Source organism: Gavia stellata, chromosome 30 (assembly GCF_030936135.1).
Source record: "Gavia stellata isolate bGavSte3 chromosome 30, bGavSte3.hap2, whole genome shotgun sequence".
Taxonomy (NCBI): Eukaryota; Metazoa; Chordata; class Aves; order Gaviiformes; family Gaviidae; genus Gavia; species Gavia stellata.
In genome coordinates, this window is record NC_082623.1 from 3,833,764 (window position 1) to 3,853,162 (window position 19,399).

Sequence of the window (19,399 nt, forward strand, 5' to 3'; positions counted from 1 at the left end):
CGGGTTGCACTTGCTTTGCCCCAGTGCTGTACAGGGCCGGCAGCGTGTTCCCGGCAGCTCGCGCCACTGCACGTTTATTTTTTGGAGTAAATTGAACGCAGCTAAAACTGGCCGGGGTTTAACATCCCATCCCTGCATTTCCCTGCCGGACCTCGCAGGGATCGGAGACGGGGCAGGATGAGAATGGGGCACGGGGCAGGCGGAGGTGGGGATGTCACCCAGGGATTTCAGACTCTCTTCTCAGCCTCTGCTCTCTCCTCCTCCTCAGGTCCTGCTAGCAAGTCATGATGGTTGAATCCGCCTCGGAGACGATACGGTCCACTCCTTCCAGCCAAAACGGGGTCAGCAGCCTCAGCAACCAGCCCGATGGCGGTGGGGGCGGCGCAGGCGGCGGCGGAGGGGGCGGAGGGCGCGACGGAGCCGCGAGCGGGGAGACCAACGGCGAGATGAGCCCCGTGGAGCTCCTGCACTTCCAGCAGCAGCAGGTAGGAGGGACGCCACGCTTCCTTCTCTTACCTTGATCATGCAAGGCAACTTGGAATTGGGTCCTTTGAGGGTTTGGGGGCAAACACCCGATTTTACCCTCCCCTCATCCCCGGGGCTGGCCCAGGAGGTGGGTTGCACCAGGTTTGGTCATCCTGGTGAAGCTGGGGTGCAGGCGCTGCCCCAAAAAGCAGGTGCCCGTCCCTTGGGGTGCGCATCCCTCAGGAGATGGAGCCCATCCGTCCGTGCAGCTCGTGGGCTGGGTCCTGCTGCCCCAGAGATGGCTGTGTTTTGGGGAGAGGTCCTGCCTGCGCTGGTGGGTCTGCCCACGCTGTTCCCTGTCCACGGGGGAAAACGGTGCCGGAAAAGGAGGAGGGCTGTGAGATCAGAGGAAAGACCTATCGGCTGTAAAATAAGGAGCAGGTTTTCTCCGAGTCTGTGTTTGGTCACCCAGGTGGGTGAGCGGGGGTGGTCTCCCATTCTCCGGGACTCCCGGTGCCTTAAACCAAAGAATTAACCTCACACGTGTGGCTGAAAACACATGTGACTGCGACACGTGCGTGCAACAGTTGTGTCCTTGAGCACACGTGTGCGCACCTCGGGGAGCCCCTGCACGGGAGCTGCGTGGCACACGTCGCCCCTTGCACCGTGCAGGCCCGGGTGGCTGTGGGGAGGGGGGGGCGTGCGTGCCTGCCTGCAGGTTACCTTTCAAAACAAACTTTGGAGAAAACATAAATTTTCCTCCTCGGATACTAAATAAGGCAATGATCCCTGCCTCGTATGGAGATCGCCTCGCTGAGCCATAAATTCCAGCGTGAAAGCTGTAAAAAATTGCTGTGTCTGATACTTTAGTAGTGAGTGCTGTAAATCCATTACCTGAATAACAGCCGTTTCTCACGCAGTTAAGCCCCTGTTCCCCTGATCCGAAGGGTAATCATGCGTGTAATGCTGCTGCGAGTCACCCCTGCCGAAGGAGCCGCCGCTCGCTCCCCTCCCCGTGCCGGGGACGGCCCCGAATTTCACTGAGCGGCAGCCGGAGCCGGGGGTGAATAGGAGATGCTTGTTCTTGCGCGGGCGAAATGGTGTGGATTGGAGGGTGGGCAGCGTCGTTGTGAAAGGGGGTTGTCTCCTTCTGGAAAATAAGGGAAAAAGGGGCTTTTGCAATGCGGAGCGCTGCTGCTGTTGGCTCATCCCTGTGGATGCTGCTCCCTGAGCTCACCCGGTAAATCCTGCCCTGCCCCAGGCATGGCCAATGTCTAATTTCACCCTTTTGCATGTCTTCTTTCGGATTCCCGGTATAATTACCCTGGGAAACTCGCCGGCACGTGGAATTATTAAGGCAGAGGGTTTGGTAAACTTCCAAAAACAAATGACATCTGCAATGACAGCACCTTGGGGGGAGAAAAAAAAAAATATCCTGAGGACTATCAATCTTCATGCTTCAGGGAACAGGCTGAGCACCAGCTGGGGTCAGGAATAAATGTCCCCATATATAGAGTTTTGCACAATTAGGTGCTTCATGGAGGCTTTACACCATCCTCGGGAGCATCCAGCGTTCGCCCCTTGTCGCAGGCAGGCTCCTGGACCACTGGGCTGTTCCCGTCTGACAGCTCCTCCGTCCCGGCTCCGCCGCAGCTCCCGAAACGTTGGCACTCAATCCTTATTCTTATTTAACTCTATGAAATCCCCAAGAAACCTTAGGAAGCCTGGAGGGGTGGGGACCCACCGCTCAACCACCCAACCTGGGCTTGAAGGGCCATCGGTGGCTTAAAACTCCCTGTCCGTAGGGGTTTGCAGCTCCCCGGGGGCGCGTGCTCTGCCCTCGGTTTTGGCTGGTTTTGCACCTTTTGGCGAAACGAGCTGGTTTTGACCTTCTTTGGTGCCCGCAGTCTCTCTGCTTTCACCCTTTTGAAAGGGTGAACCCAGACAGCCCTGGGCTTGTTTGGGCTGTGGGGACCTCTCAGGTTAAAACTCCTCTCTGAGGATGCTGCCCGGAGGTGGGTGCCCTGGGTGGGAGCTTGCGGGGCGGTGTGTGTATTGTAGGGTGCTCAGGGACCCCCCGAGGTTGTTCTTGTGGCCTCTGGGGAGTCCCTGGAGCAAGAGGACGCGGGTGTCCGGCTGCCCCAGCCCGGCTTTGCCAGGACAGGGGTTTCCAGCCGCAGCACCGGCTCTGCTCCGCTGCAGAGCGCAGCTTTTCTGTCGCCGTCCTTGGCTGCACCCAGTCTGTCTGTCCGCCCCGATCCGTGTGACTTCAGAGCATCCCGTGCTCCGGAGAGGCTGGAGGGAGAGCGGGAGGCCGGCGGGATGGGGTGGGGAAAGGGTATCCCCCTCCCCGGCGGGGCTGGAGCATCCCCCTCCCCTCGCTCCCTCCCTCTCCCCCCAGCCCAGGGGATGGCGTTCGGGTTAAATCCCTGGATTTCAATGGCGGGATTCGGCTGAAAAGCTTGAATAGCGTGCGCCCGCATTGTGCCGGGGTTGGCGGAGGGGAGAGGTCGGCCGGGGGCATGGGAGGGCTGCCCGCCGGCTGGGGTCTCCCACCGCCGTTGCTGTGGGAACGTGGCGAGACCTCCAGCGCGCTGACATCCTCTAACCGGGCTCCAAAGGGCCCCGCCGCCGCTGCGCATTAATGAGTTTTTAACGTGGGGGCTGGCCCCTCGCCCCCCCGCCACGCCGGCCCCCCGGTAATCCTCGGCGGAGGAAGGCTGGGCAGGAAACGGGGGCAGCGGGGTGATGAGGGTGTCGCACCCCTGCGATGGGAGAAGGATGGGGGGATGCTCCGGTATCGGGGTGCAGGGCTGCACCACACAGGAACAGCGCCGAGGGGCAGGGGAGACCCACATATGGGGCTGCTGTGTCGAACGGGGGCTGCTCTCCGGTGATTCGGGTCTCTCCAGGGTTTCCCTGAATTCCTGCAAAAAATCCCAGGTCCCCAAGTCTTATCCCAGAGCCGCGGTTCAAAGCCGTGGGGTGCAGAGAGGCTGGGTCTCGGGGGTCGGGGTGGCTTTGGGGCGCAGGGGGTGGCGGGGTGAAGGTGCTCGGAGCAGGGATGTCCTGGGGGAAGCATGGGGAAAGTCCCCAAGCTCAGCAGCCGCACGGTAGCTCTTTCCAACTTGCAATCCCATGGAAAAGGAGCCATCTGGAAAATCCAGCCGCTCTAGCGTTGTTCGGTGTCTTTTTATTATGCAAAAAAAAAAAAAAAAAGATCTTGCAGTTTATTGCAGACACATGTCAAAGAAATGTTAAGTTATTAAACAAAAATAAGACTTTTTTTTAAAAAAAGAAGGAAATTGGACTTTTTTGGTAGTTAAAGAAGGATGTGGATGGGGGAGGAGAGGCACCTCTCTGCCATAGGGAAGATACCATTCCGTAAAACATGTGATCACATCTCAGATATATTGTGTAATCCGCTATTATTAGGGTATTTAAGATAAAAATGAGACTGGAGCACTTCAGTGAAACTCATCTCTCTATTAGGTTCCTTGATTTATATTTCATATTTTACTGAGTACAAACGCAGGAGGAGATTTTTTTTTCCCTTTTTTCCTCCCTTTTTTTTTTTCCTTGGGGTGGGATTGTCGGGAGCTTGTTCCTTGTGTTCTTCGTTAGTGGAAATGGGTTTAACCCCTCGCCTGCGAGGATTGAAGAGTCAAGAGTGGAAGAATAAAGTCCAGAAGCATTAGCGTGTGCAGCGAAAGGGAGAACAGCTGGGGCCGAGAGAGAGGCACAGAGCTGGTTGTAAAAAGGACTTTTTTCTTTTTCCCCCTGTGAAGAATTGTGTCATTTTTGTTAATTTTGATCTCTTTGAGCCATTTGGTTCTGGTTAAGCAAGACCGGTGCTGGGCTGGGTGGAAGTGCTTCTCAATATGGCATCATTTACCGTTAATATCCATCTAAAAATATCCGTGTGTGTGTTGTTTTAATAGCTCTAATTCTGGAATGTGACGATGTCATTTTTATGAGGTTAGTGTAAAAAATCTTCTTTTTTTTTTTTTTTAACGTTTTTTTCATCCCTTCCCAACCTCTTTCTACCCTCCAAACGGAACGGAGGGAGAAGGGAAGATACAGACTCTCTCTACAGATCCTCTTCCTGCCCCTGTCCTTGCAAAATCCTGGGTTTAATGTCATTTTTAGGGTGGCTTTTCACTCACTGGAGGTTAAAACCCCATGCAAAGCTTTGATCCCATCCAGGTGGAAAATCCCTCGGCTATTTTTGGGCAGCGGTTCCCATCGCGGGCCGGGTGAACCCGCTCCCCCCTGCGCGGCAGGCAGCCGGCGCGCTGCTTTTGGCTCCGGCAGCTGGAGCGTCCCGGCACCGCTGGGCGTAATTAAAAAGTACGCCCTCGTAAAATGAAATACCTGGTAGAATAAGGTGGTGTAAAAATACCCTGGCCAGGATTTTCCATTGCGCTGTTTGATTTTTGGGAGGCCCCCGGCTTGCGCTTTTAGGACCCATGGATGTCTCCGTCCTCGCCAAACTTTTTTGGACCTCTTGACCTATTTCTTCCCAATTTGACCAGGCGGCGGGAGGCCTCGGAGAGGCTCGGCTCGGGCGGGTTTTGAGGAGAAAATGGTGGCCAGGCAGGGCTGAGGGATTAACGTAGGGGCTGAAGCGTGAGTCAGCCGTCCCGAATGGGATGGGAGCCGCCGTCTCCTCGCCCTGGGCTCCTCCATCGCTGGGGCCCGATGGGACCTGCTGTCCCCCCTGGGAGAAAGTGCGTTTTGGGGTGTTTGCCCTGGGGAAGGCAGCCAAAAGCTGCCCCTTCTGCCGTCCTGGGGAGCCTCCATCTCTTCACGGGTGGGGTGGAGGCGTGGAGTCGCACTAGCCGGAGCACGAGCCTTTGGGGGAAGAATTAACCATCCTCCCCGGGTGCGTTGGCTGGAAGCCGGGATAACGGGCTGCTGCCCCGCTGGAGGATGAGATGGTGTCGCCTAAAGTTGGGGGAAGGATCCAACCTCGGTTTATCCAGCGAACCGTGGAAGGGTTTGATGTCTCCGGGCAGAGACGAGCATCCTCCTGGGGCTGGGTACCCCGAGAGCCCCCTTCCCCGGCGGGGAAACCTCCGCTGCCGCGGGAGCAGCTCGGAGCTGGTCCTGGCAGGGTGTGTGCTGTCTGGACAGAGCCTTCACCGCGCCTGGGATGAATCCCAGGCACGGGTTATTTCTTGACCCCCTCCCCGTCCCAGCACCCACCTTCCAGCGTCTCTTAGCGCTCAGCCTTCTGCAGCATCACTGCAATAAACCTCGCGCGAGCCCAGCGCGGAGCACGCAGGGGTGCTGGCGAGGCGACGTCTGGGTTAAGGTGCTGAGCCTGGGGGAGGCTCTTCCTCCAAGGCGCTAAGAACTTGTCTAAGTACTTTTCAGGTTTTTTTGCTTGCCTTTAAAAATACTTGTTTAGAAATCAGGATAGCTACAGACTACGTTGAAATTCTACCACGGACTCTGTACCGAACTGTATCGCGGAATAACTACGGTTGGAAAAGACGCGTAAGATCATCAAGTCCAACCACCAACCCAACCCCACCATGCCCACTAAACCATGTCCCGCAGTGCCACGTCCACACGTTCCTTGAACACCTCCAGTGATGGTGACTCCACCACCTCCCTGGGCAGCCTCTTCCAGTGCTTCACCACTCTCCCAGTAAAGACATTTTTCCTAATATCCAGCCTGAACCTCCCCTGGCGCAACTTGAGGCCATTTGTAGTGCTGCCTCGTTGGAGAAAGAGCACAAAACGCACCAAGAAACTGGTGAAACCTTGGCCGGGACTTTGCAGTTTAGTTCTAGCGCTTAAAACAAGGGAGCAGCTAAAATAATGAAATGAGCAAAATCCCCCCGGGTTAAAAGCTTTCCTACCCCAGGCGTGGCCCTACCAGGGTAGGGAGCTTTGGGTGCTGCACTGAACTGATGTTTTATATGCCCCCATGTAGCCTGGGGTAGTCGTGGGCCACCTCCAGCAAAGTCTGGGCCACCATCCTCTTCCTCAGCCCTGAAACGTGTTGCTGCTGCTGCTCTTGGGGAGGGCGAAGCCAAACAGCATCAGCTCTTGGTGTGAGTGTCTGAGACATTACAAACTTTTTTATGGGATAATTTGCTGATCAAAGGGAGCCATCCAGGAGCATGATGAATTTGACACAACCCATTCGTTCCTAATTACGGGTAACATGCTAATGACTCTTGAATAACACCATGCAGCAGGATACAATTTTAGAAAAAAATCATTTTTTCTCCAGTTCACACAGCCGGGAGGTGAAAGCCCCTCCTCTCCTACGGGGGGGACTTTCTGCCTCCTCCTTTCCCATCCCCTCAGCCCTAGGGAGAGGTCGTGGGTGCCGCCATCCTCGCTTATCCCTACGGAAAGGCTTCATCCCCCCCCAGCACCTGGGCTGGTCCTCCTGCCCTGGGGCGTGAGGGTAACAAACGCAGATAACGTGGGGTTCTGCATCCCGAAATTCAATTCTCGGGGCTCCACCTGCCTTGTGCAGCCGTGCAACAGGTTCGCAGACCCGGGCGCTGCCGGCCAGAGCATCCTTCGTTTGCCGGCTGAGCCGAACTTTGGCTTAAGTGGAAATCGCTGGTGGGGATGGAGGGCGGGAGGGGGCAGCTCCTGGGCGCTGGCGGAGAGGCCCTTGTGTGCAATTGTAAGGCCATGTCATTTTTTTTTTCCTGTAAATCTTGTAATTTCGTGCTTCAGAGCACAACAAAGTGAGAGAGCCAGCGGGGAGTGAATTAAATTCCCCCCTGAGAGGCGGCGCGGGGTGGGCGGCCGGCGGTGGGGCTGAGCCAGCCGGGCGCTGGGGACTCGGTGGCACCCGCGGGCCAGCCAGTATTTGGGTTTAGAAAGAGAGATTCTGGGAGAATGCCTGCCTAGCGCTTTACCTGGGTGCTGGCATTACGTCTCTTCTGTTTTTCCGCTCTTCGCTGTATTTTCCGTACCTGCTGCGCTGATTTTTGTCAGGGTGGGGCAGGGACCTGCCTCACCGCATCGCCTCTGTGCGATGGTCCTTACAAACGCCGGAGGAATTTCACGCGGTGCGGATGGAGAAACCAAATCCATGCAAACCTCTGTCAAACAGACACGTGGAAAAATAGGTAAAGCTCAGGCAGCCGGTGTGCGCACGCGGGATGCAGCCACGGGTCCGGCACTCATCCTCGGATGGGTGCCCTGGACCTGCCGGCTCTGCGGCACGCTGGTGCTGAGCGGCCATCCGTTGAATTCCTCCACCCTTGGCTTTTAACTGGAATTACTGTTTTCATTTCTAAAAGTAATTAAAATATCAGACCTTGAGCTGTCATAACTGTCACATGGTTTTTGTGTTCACATTACCGATGCACATCTATTACTGTTAATAACAGGGAAATAACATGCCCGCAGAGGAGCGTGCCTCGCGCTGGGGCTGCGTCGGCTCTGGGACTTGGACCACGGGTTCACACCATCAGTGGTTCCCAGCAGCACGTTGCCACGTTTGTCCTCAATCATTTGGATAAAGTGAGTTTGCAAGTTAGTGGTCGTGCAGTTTTTGAGCATCCCCAGCAGCCGGACGGGGATGCTCGGGAAGAGGCGGTGGGCTTGGGGCGGCTCTGGGTGCACCCATGCTGGGCGTGCCGGGCTTCGGTCGCTCCTGGGTGCACCCTAGGGTGCAGCCCCTGCGATTCATCATAGGAGTATAACATTAGGATCCCGTCTGCTTGTGAAATTCCTGGGCTTTTGACTTTCTCAGGGCACATGCGTGATGACAAACACAGCCGCGTAGGGCAGAGGGTGCCGTGTGCTGCGTCTGGGGCACAGCTGTTGGGTTTGGGTCCCTTGCTAGGAAATGATATTTTTGTAAATAAAATAGGCATGGCTGTGTCTGCTAAACCCTCTGCACACAGCCCCTGGCCTCGGCAGCAACTTTAAAATTACCTCTCATTTTGCAAATGCACTTCTAACGCCTCTCCACCTGCGAGGAGCGGGTCGGGAGGCTTTTATTCACAGAAAAAACGGTGGTGGCACAACTCAGACATTCTTTGCTCTAAATCTGTCCCATACGCTCTTCCCGAGCAACCCCTGCGGAGAGGAGCGCGAAATGGGACCTTTTGATTAAAACACAGGTAATGAGTTTTCACGGATGCTCCGTTGAGCGACTGTTTAAGGGTGCTGCGGGCGCTCCTTGGTTCGCAGAGCTTAAATAAAAAGCGAGTGGGCTGGAGCGGTGTATTAAGGTGCATCCACACCGTGGGCGATGCCACTCCCGTTTGTAAGCGGATTTGGCAGGGAGGGACGCAGAAGCGGTGCGCAGGCTGGGGGCTTTCTTCTTTATAGCTGGAAATGCGAAGAATTAACAAGCGGCCCTTTCTCGGGGCGCGCGGCCGCCTCCTGGAAGCCGGGGCGGTGATTTACGGCCGGGGTGATGACAGCCGGGGGAACCCACGTGCCGCTGGCAGCACCGCCGAGCCGGGCTCTGACCCCGTGCCGGGCCCTAATGCAAACCTGTGCTGCAGGCAGGGCTACAATGACTTGGTTGTTCAGAAATGTACCTAAAAAAAGGAAAAAAAATTCTTTAAAAGCAAAAATAAGGAGCGTACGAGGAAGCGGGTCTGGGAGCAGCAGCCGGGTGCTGCAGGGTTGTTTTCCGTAGGGCTTTATTCCCGCTCCCGGCTCTCAGCTCCTGAATGAAGCTCCTTTTCTCGGCTCGCAGGCACGCCGCTGCTTGCCCTCGGCCGTGCTCGCCTGGGACCGGCCGGCTCTTCTGCCGGCTCACACTTGCTCCGCTCTCCTCCTTGTCTCTTTGCAGGATTTTCCTTAATTTCACCTACTTTCTTCGGCTGCCGACACCGCTGTACACGGCTCGCTCAGGGTTGCTTGTGCCTGCGTGTGTTCCCACCAGTGGCTTTTATCGATTTATGTTGGTTTCTCCCTCTTTTGTCTGTTGTGCGACTTTCCAGCGAGACACCTTCATCCCTGCAAACAAGTTAAGGAAACCCGTAACTCTTTCAAGGCAAACACCCATAAAAATAAGGAGGTTTTGTCTCGGTCGCTTGTGTGAGTTGCTAAACTCCTCCTGCATCACCGTAAACTCCGTGCGGACGCGTCCGTGGATTATTAAATCAGGGTGTCATCCTGCACTTGGACTGACCCGAATCTGGGTGGTGACTGGGACTTTTTTGCGCTCCAGCGTGACAATCAGATGTAAAATTAAATATCCACGGTAGCTTTAGAGACAAGGGATGTCAGCTGCGGCAGAAATGTAGCGCTGGCTCCATGCAAGGGTGGAATAAATCGGCCGGGAGCCGGCCCCTCCACCGGACCTTCGGTCGGGTGCTGGTTGTGCCTGGGTGGGGGACACGTGTGCCGGGGCTGGGGGAGCCTGGGGAGGGTGACCCGCCTGAAAACCTGCCAGAGGCACGAAGATGCTGGACCGGGTGACTTGCTGAAGATGGGGCGGGGGTTTTTGGAAGAGGATAGGATTGCCCCCAGGCCCCCGTGGCTCCCGGGGGGTAGGGAGAGCGATGGTCTGTAATGGGATGTACTGGTTGTACTGGTGTGGCAGAAGGGAGCGTCAGGGAGCGCTCCCCTCCTCGCACGTCGCTCGCGCCCCGTGAACGAAACCAGCGGAGAACCAGTCCGGCCGGCCCCACATCTGGGCGCTGCTCTGGGGAGCTGGGGGGGGAGCATGCCCGGAGGAGGGAGGAGGAAGAGGGCACCCTTCCTCCTGCCCACCTCGCTGTGTCTCTTTTGCAGGCTCTCCAGGTGGCACGCCAGTTCCTGCTGCAGCAGGCCACGGGGCTGAGCTCCCCCAGCAGCAATGAGGGCAAGCAGCCGGCGGTGCAGGTGAGCCCCGAGGACCTGTGTGTCCCCCCCCTTCACCCCCTGTTTGGGAAGAGCTCGACTGCAGATTGATGCTGCGAGAAAGTGCACGTGCAGACACACGTCGCCTCCATCTTTGGGATGGCTAAAGCACGCCAGGAGCCCACAGAGGGTTAAATCCCCTGTAAACCTCCAGAAATTTCTTGGGTGTTTTTTTTTTTGGGGGGGGTGGTCTCCACTGTGTGCTGAAGTGGTGGGAAAGGGCGATGCGAGGGAAGGGCTGGCTCCAGGCAGGGTAAGGACCGGGGAGAGGAGGTCACCGTGTGTCACCATACCTTGGCACAGCATTTTGGATAGGGAGGTGCGGAGTTTCCCAGGGTCGGGGCACCCCAGGATTGATGCTGGGTGCTGTGAGCGGGGCGCAGGGCTGGACACGGGACAGTACTTTGGGGCTGGATAAGGAACAGTCCCTTGGGACCGGAGCCAGGGCAGGTCCTCCAGCATGGGACAGCCTCTGGGACGGGACGAAGGCCCATCTGGGGTGGGGTTTTGTGGCACTGGTAGGAAAATGGGGCTTTGGGTGGGAGCAGCACCCTTGGGTGGCATCCTGCTCCCATAGGGGAGGGGGGACCTCCCCTTTGCTCCCCTGCTGCCCTCCTCGGCCAAAGGAAAGGGGCGGAAAACGGGAGGAAAAGGGGTATGAACCCAGAGAGAGGGGGAGGCAGAAAGAAGCAAAGCCCAAGCGATGGAAAGTGACAATTTAAATAGCTGTGCGGAGGGGCTCTCCCTTCAGGCTAATTAAATTTATCGGAGAACAGCAGGTTACCTTATTAGAGCCACGTGGGTTTAATTAACAAAGGAAAGTAATTAGCACAAGCGCTCTCAGAGCTGGAGGTCCTGCCTATGCCAGGCTGAGCCGGCGCGGCGGCGGGTGGGTGGCAAGAGCCGGGGCTGGGACGGGCAATCGCCGGCTCCCCTCCCGGCACGGCGAGCCGGGGCACGGCTGAACCTCAGCCGGCAGCAAGTGCCGTCCCGGTGCTGCCGGTCCCGGGGTGGGCTCGTGGGGGACGGGGGAGCCCGGAGCCCCCCGGCTGCCCCACCAGGTTGGGAAGCAGCAGCCGGGTACGAGCAGCGGGAATTAGTCAGGGCTTCTGCGGCACAAACAGACGGCTTTTTCCAGTGGTGCTCGCAGGAAGGAAATGCAGTCACTGCATGGAAAATGTCTGCAAAGGACAAAGGCAGCGAGGGTGAAGTCAGATTCCGGTAACCGGCACCTCGCTCCCCTCCGTGGGTGCGCGTCCCTGCCCGCGCTTCTCCTGCCTGCGCTTCTTCCCCTGCCCATCCTTGGCTGCTCCCTCCGCCGCTTTCCCGGCTGCGACGCACGCACGCTTCGCTCGCTTGCCGCTCGCTTAACATCCCATTCCCCCCTTCTCTGCTGCTTTCTCTCGCCTCCCCTCCCTGCCCATCTGGCCGGCGGCTTTGGCGGAGTGAGCTGGATCTGCCTTCCTCTCCCCTCCTCCCTTTTTGCGTTGCAAAAGGAGTTGTGAAAGTTGTAGACGTGAGTCAGAAATAGCTCATAACTCAGCAGCAACCGGCCTCTTCCTCCCCCCACCGGCCCGGCCGGCAGCTGGAGCGGGATCTGACCGAGGGGAGATAGAGGATTAAGCAGACTCCTTTGAAAGGAAGTTTATCTAACGGCAGAGTGGTGTGGATGAGACTGGCCAGGACGGCTGGAGGAGGAGGAGGAGGAGGAGGAAGGCTGGGTCCCAGTGCAGCAGCCCCTGGCTGGGGAGGGAGCGGGGAGCACAGCAGGACTTGGGTGTTCATCGCAGTGTTTGGGACCCGGGGTGCCCTCGGTGTGCCAGCCCGGACCCCCGTGGGCTTTGCCTGCAGAGACGCAGCTACACCGCAGCCCCCCCGGGGCTGGGGGCTGGATTTCCACATCGCTTGGGTATTTTGGGGAGAAGCTGTTTCAGCGGCCTCCCTTCGGCTCCCCGCCGGCCGCCTCCCAGCCCCCAGTCCCAGCTGAAATGAGCGGGAGGGTCCCAGCGTCAGCAGAGAGAGCCGGAGCCCCCCCCCCCCAGCACCCAACACCCGGGAGTGCCGCAGATTCCCTGTGCTTGCCGAAACCAGGCGCTTGCCTTTGCAGGGAGCAGCCCCCTGCCACCTTGCTGATGGGGACGGGACGTTTCTGGGGCGCCAAGCCAGCGGGAATATTAACGACAGCCGGCGACGGCATGCTCTTAAAAACAAACAAGGAGCTGCTGGGCTCCATAGGGATCTTGGGGTTTCGGGGGGGTTTTTTTCGGAGTACGCACCCTCTCTCCCCCCAGATGCCTGGAGGTGTAGCTGTGCGTGGAGAGCCTCACAGCTGACACTCGAATTACAGCTGCATCTAAAAAAAAAAAAAGCCAAAAAAACCCACCCTGAAACATTTTTAAATGGTTTTATTTCTTTGCAACTTTAAAACTATTAGAAACTTAGCAGATGCCAACAAAGTGTTGTATTTGAGGACTTTCACTGCAGACAGTCCGCAGGGTGCTCCTCTCTTGCACAAGGCTGGTCGGGAGCAGCGGATCCCCCCGGGACCCTGCCGGCGTGGGGAGATGCTGCCGGTGTCCGGTAAAGCCCACGGTACGAGGTGCTGGAGCGTGTTTGGAAAGGCAGCACCCCGTGTTTTCGGTGCCAGGACATTTCTGGCTTGGAGGCACCCCCGAAGGCTCCCAGCCTCTGGTGGGAGCAACTTGCTGAGGTTCAAAAGCCTCTGAAATGGGAGAGGGGCTGAAGGGTGCTGAGGGAAGGGGAGAGGAGTTTGGAGCAAACTGCGGGAAATTGCTTTTCTTTTGTCTGCTGCGGCGGGGAGGGCAGCGGAGCGGAAAAGTGTATTTTGTTGATTTGAAACTTGAGTGAAATGGGTAATGAAGACAGATCAATACCAGCCCTTCTGCATTCCCTCTCCAGGAAAAAATACAGCAGCCCATCCGTCTCGGCTCGCACTGCACTAGATTTTTCCATTTGAACTTGCAGCACCGCCGTCCGTCCCTGCTCCCCCTCCTCCTTCCCGGAGCCCCCAGCTCTGCCAGCCCGTAGCCGCTGCCGCCATCCCGCCCTGCCATCCCCACCGCCGCGATGGCAGCAACGGCGTTTTGGATTAACGGGGGAGCAAAGGAGTTCCTTCAATCCCTGCAGATTTCATTGGGGTGACGAGCCGTGCCAGCACCCCGTGCCCGTGGAGGAGATGTGCCCCCCGGGGACCCTGCCCGGGCGATGCTCGGGGGCAGCGGCTCACGCCCAGCCGCGGCAGGGCCGTGCCGAGGAAGCGGCTGCCAGGCAGCGAGCGCGCCAGCGTGCCATCACCTCTGCCGCGAGCATCCCCCAGCCAGCTCCCTTTCAACTTTTAGCGACTCGCGGCCCAATTACGCGCGATTAGTGCCTCCCCGGCGGGGCGCGCTGCGCTAACGAGGATGCACGATGGGCTGGACGCCCAGGGGATTGATTCCTCCTTTTCTTTGCGTGCAGCTGAACATCAGAGGCTGGTTGTCCTCCATGCAGTTACACCAGCGCCCGCTCGCCTGCTCGCCCCGTGCCGCTGCCCTCCTCCTGCCACTCCCAGCCGGGGCAATTACTCCTTTGGTGCTAAAGCTGCTGAAAGCACTCGGAAAATAACCCCGCAGCCTCAAAACCCAGCCTGGCACATGGAGCTGGAGCTCCCTTGCAGAGCTGGGTTTGGTTTCTCCTCTGACCCTGGGTAGGGTTTGGTCCGTTGTCTCTGTCCCGTCTTGGTAAGGTCCAGACGCAGCATGGGGTGAGCGGGGTGGGGGGTAGAGCAGTGTTTGGGTGGCCCTGTGCCACCCGTCAGGGTATATAAAGCATGGCTGGGGTTATGCCGGTGCGAGCGGCATCGCTGCCTGGCCCCGGGCGTTCGAAGCTCTTGCAGACGGTCTGAGCCAGCTGAATCTCAGAGCTCGCCCGGGGATGCTGAGCGCAGGAGGGGACGCGTGGACGTGCCTGTGATGCTTTGGCTGGACTCGAAGTGAAAGGTTTGCTCTCCTCCAGCTGCAGCAGCGAGAAGCGGGTGCTCAGAGAGGGATTTGCTCATCCCCTGCCCCTAAAACCAGCAGACCTGAAGCTGCTCTCGGTGGTGGTTGCTTCCCCCCTTCTGTTCCCGGCTCCCGGCCTCCCTCGCCAACCTCCTCGGTTTGTTTCTGTTGGTTTTGGAATTGAAAAGGGTGTTTAAAAAAAAAAAGAAAAACAGCGCAAACATGTTTGCTGTTGTTTCTAATTGGGAATTAAAACCCGAGATTAGATCGGAGACAAGGATGTGCAGCGCCTTGGGCTCTGTGGGAAGCATCGAACACCCCAGGTAGCTGGCACGCACCCGCCGCAGGGAGAGATCTGCTCATGCCGGCGGCCCCGAAGCCCCCTCGGGTCAGCGGGAATGGGGGGGATGAGGGCTGTACTGCGCCTGCCCTGGCACGGGAGCTTGGACCTGTGGTTTTAGGTGTGGTCCCGGAGGTGCTCCTTCCCATAGTGGTGGCAGCATGCTGGCCCCGGCTCCCCGGGGACACGGCGGCTCCTGCGGCAACCTCCCGGCATGGGTGACGGCACGGCTGGGAGGTGAAGGTCGGTGCAGGGATGCTTTAAGGCTGAGCAAACCGCTGGCTTGCTCGCACGCCCCGGGCTGACACGGGATGTCCCAGCTCCCGCGCTGTCTCGGGGGTCAGGAGAGCGGCTGTCCCTCTGATGGCTCCCTGGGAGCCAAGACCGGCCCTCGGCCCATGGCTTTCCCCACTCTGCCTCGTGGTCGGGAGTTGCAATCCGCTTCCCGTAAATTAAAAAAAAAAAAATCTAAGAAAGATTTAAATAAAAGCATTGCTCCCCCATCCTGCTGCGTTACGCCCGGCCAAATCCTGTTTCGCTCAGCCAGCTTTGGCAGAGTTGCTCCGCGCTTACGCCGAGCGCCGAGTTTCCCTTGTAATACCCATCTCGTTTTCCACCCGCTGCCTGATGATCCGCATCCACCCCGTCCTCTGGCACGGAGGGATTACAACAGGGACCACCTGGAAAATCACCCCCTCGCAATCCCGCTCGCCGGTCGGAGCCGCAGCGCCGGGGCTTTCTGGGAGGCAGCCGGAGCTGTTAGTAAGCAGTTTTGCGGAGTGGCAGCCGGCCAAGGCGTGAGTCAAACCCTTCCTGAGTCGGTGTCTGGCAGATGCCAGCTCGTGACGCGCCGGCCGGGGACCAGCCGCTGCTGCGGGGCTGGCTGCTGGGACCTGCTTCCCGAGGGATTTGCTGGGTGCGGTGCGAGCGCCGCGTGCAAGGACGGTCCGCGGCTGCTCTGGTGCCTGGGGAGGGACTTTGCTGCCGGGTGGATGGATGGAGAGGAGGCAGCTGGGCGCAGCTAACCCTTCGTACCCCCTCTGCGCCGCTCTCCTCGGCGCCCTTTGGCTCTCCCTTGTGTTGTTGATCGCCTGGATCCCAGCTTTTGAGGCGACCGTTGCCCAAAGCCCCCCTGTTATCCAGGGATGCCAGGCTGGCCTCGTCCCCTGCCACGGGGAAGCTTGCGCATGGCGGTCACCGAGTGCCGTGCCTGCAGGTGAAGGGGCTGAACCGCGCTCCTCGGGGGGCCGCACCGCGCCGTCCCCCTCCCCGTTAGCAGATCGGGGTCCCCCCGCGGGGCTCTCGGCCGGGCCAGGGGTGGACATTTCCATCTCCATCTCGTTTTGCCGGGGCAGCAGCTGCCACCGTCCCCGACAGAGGCAGCTGGGGCTGTCACCGGGGCGGAGAACCGCAGCACCGCGGTTTGCTGCCCCGCGCCGGGGTCGAGCCAGCCGCCGGCAGCAGCGCCGCAGCCTCCCTGGCACCCGGCACGCGTGATGAATGGCCGTAGCGGGAGCAAAACTTGCTGTATATGGGAATTTCCCCTTTTACTACAGAAAGTTCCTGCCCTCCCTGGAAACCTTAGCCGGGAGGGAGACGTTTTCCATGCTGGGGGGAAATTCTTCATGGGGCTTCAGCATCCGTCGGGGCTCGGGGAGGCGGCGAAGCCCGGATGCCCCTCACAAGAGCCGGCACCCGTTCGCCCCGTTCACACCTCACCCCCTCGCGAAGCCGCCGCCATTTCCCTGTGTCAGCTCCGCATCCGAGCGCGGAAGAAAAAGCCATTTAATGCAGACAAAGGTTGTATGAAAATATAATTCTGCTTTTGTTAGCAGCCATCAAACTCTAAAAAGCGTCGCTTTTGTTTTCTTGTAACATTGTGAAAACCTCGTGTCGGATCGAGAGCTGGGGCCCTCTCGACTAATCGCCTCTCCTTTGTGTTTTTAGATTATAGGGGCAATTAGTGTTGTCAAAACCTCTGGCAATTCTCTTTGCTCTTGACAGGGTGTCAGTCCGCTGGGCGAGAAATGGAAGGTGTTATAACTCTCCGGTAATTAGGATGCCTCCGATTTGAAAATGCCAGCGAACGTGTACGAGAGGCCGCACGGCGGCGGTGGGGGCGGGGAAGCCGCCCGGATGGGGGATGCGGACGAGCAATTAATTAGGGGCTCTCATTCCAAGCACGTTGCCAGCTGATGAATTGGCAAAGGGAAATTAGCAGCATGCTTAGCTCCCAGCGAGCGGGCGCGCACCCCGCTCGCTCCCGTCTTGCCGTCCTCGCGAGCTTCCCTCCTCCCCAGATGTTCGCCGAGCGCTTCGCACAGCTGTCTGCGAGCACCTGACCGCCGAAACGGCAGCTCTTCACCGGCGCTGGTGCCACGGGCGGGTGCTCGGCGTTGTCTTGGCACTCCGTCAGGCGTCGGCGGGTGCCGGAGCCCTCGCAGAGCTTTGCAGCTCTTTGCCGGGGATGCTCCTGCAGCCTCCTGAGCCCTCCGCCGGCAGCCAAGCCGGTGCAGTCGAAGGCGCCCCGGCAGCAGCCCTTGGGTGTGAATACGCAGCAATTAATCAATAACTCTGACACGAAGGCAGCTGCTGGGGGGGGGATCGCCGGCGACAAATGAAACTCAGCCTGCTTGCGACGCCTCCCTCCAGCAAAATGCCTGAGTAAACAGATAAGCCTTCGCAATCTCCCTTGAAGGTCAGCATGCTCCAGCCTGGCCGGACACCCACCACGGACGGGAGGGACTGCACGGGGCTGCCCCTGGGGTGCCGTCCCCACTCTGTGTCCCACTAGGGTGGCTGGAGGGGGGAGGCAGTCCCCAGGGTGGGCAGCAGGTCCGGACCAGGAGCCTGGGCATCGCTGGAGGTCCTGGGCAGGAGGGGCTGGTGCATACCGGGCTCTCATTTGGACTTTGCTGGGTGATCTCAAGCCGGTTGCTCTGTTTCTCTGTCCCTTGGTCTCTGAGGTCCCAAGACCTGTGAGCGAGGGGATGAGAAGTCATCTACTTTGGATCAAACTTGGGTCCTTGGCTTGCACGGGGAGCCCGGCTTGGGCTCTGCTGCATCCCGCACGCCGAGGAGTTGCCCCTTTCTGGGGTCCCCTTGAATAGCCCAAGGCTGCCGTAGTCATCTGCTGTCCTGGGAAAAGGGAGCCTCCGGGAAGGGTTCTTAAATTACCCCAGAGCCATAACCCTGCCCAGAGCCTTGGGAAGGGCTTTGGGCTGGTGGGATCGGCAGAGGGCTGGGGCAAGGCGGCTCTTGATGGCCGTGGTTGGGAAGGCGGCGTTGCTCCACCTGGACACAGGACCGGCAGGGCTGGGATCCATCACCGACACCTTCTCCGGCGCTTTCCTGCGGGGGTGTGGACCCATGTTATGATAACCAAAGGCAGGGGTTGGCAGGTTTTCTTAGCCCTCCCTCCACTTGGCATGGTAATTACGTGAGTTACTGGTGTCAGCTGGAGGTAAAGCTTTGATGTGTCTGTGGAAAACCTGGTAACCTCTTCCTCTGTGCTCTGCTTCGCAAAGTTATTTGGGTGATCCGTATCTTCCCCACTTCCCTTGGTGTTTCACTCCTCTCTGCATCCGCCGGGACCCCGAGGGAAGGAGCAGTGCCCGGCACCTTTCTGGTGCTCGCAGGAGGGGAGGGAGCCATGGGTTGGAGCTGGCTGCCCACGTGCGCTGGCTCCTCTCAATGCCTAATTCCCCCAGCTAAATTGCATTTAAAGAAGACCCTGTGGGCAGAGAGCATCCTGCCCTCAGCGTGGGGGGAGCTCGCGGTTTAGGAAGCTTCGCCCCAGTGCCAGCTGCACTGTGGGGCATCTCCGTGCCATCGCCGTGTGCCCGGCGGTGGCCTCGGCATGCCAGGACAGATGGGTGGCCAAGGGCTTCACCGGAAGGTGACGCAGGGATGGGGGGCATGGGGGATGCCCCAGGAGAGCCTGGGGGGTGGAAGGCACATGGAGGCTGTTGGCATTCGGAGAGGGTTTTCCAGGGTTGGAATTGGGAGTGTTGACGTGTCCTTTCTCCCCGCAGGTCCCCGTCTCCGTGGCCATGATGTCCCCGCAGATGATCACGCCGCAGCAAATGCAGCAGATCCTCTCGCCGCCCCAGCTGCAGGCCCTCCTGCAGCAGCAGCAGGCGATAATGCTGCAACAGGTAACGCTGGTCCTGGGCTGCCTGTGCGTCGGCCGGATCCGGCCCAGCAATTCCCCACCGGTGCTCGTGAATGCTGGAGCTTGTTGGGGGCAGGCAGATGGGTCCTTTCCTCCTTGGGCTTCTGCATTCCCCCCATATTTCCTTGGGGATTCCCAGCACGTCCAGCACCAAGGGGTGAAAAGAGCTGCAGGTGCTACCAGTGCTGGCAAAGCCAGATGCTGCTGCCCTGTGTCAGCGTGTCAAAGCCCAGAAAGCCCCTGCCCGAGGGCTGGGTTGGGGCTGCCCAGCTCTTGGGGAGAGCTGGGGTCAGGGTGGATGCTCTTGGCTTGGCGGGCCCCAAGCAGAGCCCCCGTGGCCGCTGCCTGGGCTTTGGGGCAGGTGCCTGGGTCCGGCTCCAGACGTGAGCGCGTGGGTTTGTTTCTCACGGCCTCGCTCGGCTTTTCCGGAGCGCTCCGTCAAATGTAAAATGAACGGGGAGGGAAGAAAAAGGAGGAGAAGGAAAAAAACAAACCTCAACTCCGAAACAAAACAGGTCTGCTTGGGTAAACACCTCCCGCCGGCGGGAGGGAGAGAAGGAGAAATCCCACAAGCAT

At 58.8% G+C, this 19,399-nt stretch overlaps 1 protein-coding gene across 9 annotated transcripts in view; it reads left to right on the top strand.

Moving 5' to 3' along the window:
* Positions 1-284: 284 nt before the first annotated feature.
* FOXP4 (forkhead box P4) overlaps positions 285-19,399 on the top strand; it is a 40,057-nt gene continuing 20,942 nt past the window's right edge. For 7 of the 9 annotated variants that reach the window (XM_059831274.1, XM_059831268.1, XM_059831270.1 and 4 more), the window contains exons 1-3: positions 285-485; positions 10,204-10,293; positions 18,684-18,806. In XM_059831274.1, the coding sequence (XP_059687257.1) occupies positions 285-485; positions 10,204-10,293; positions 18,684-18,806 (414 nt within the window). The remainder of the gene's footprint in view (positions 486-10,203; positions 10,294-18,683; positions 18,807-19,399) is intronic. The other 2 variants (XM_059831273.1, XM_059831272.1) reach the window with 1 other exon arrangement.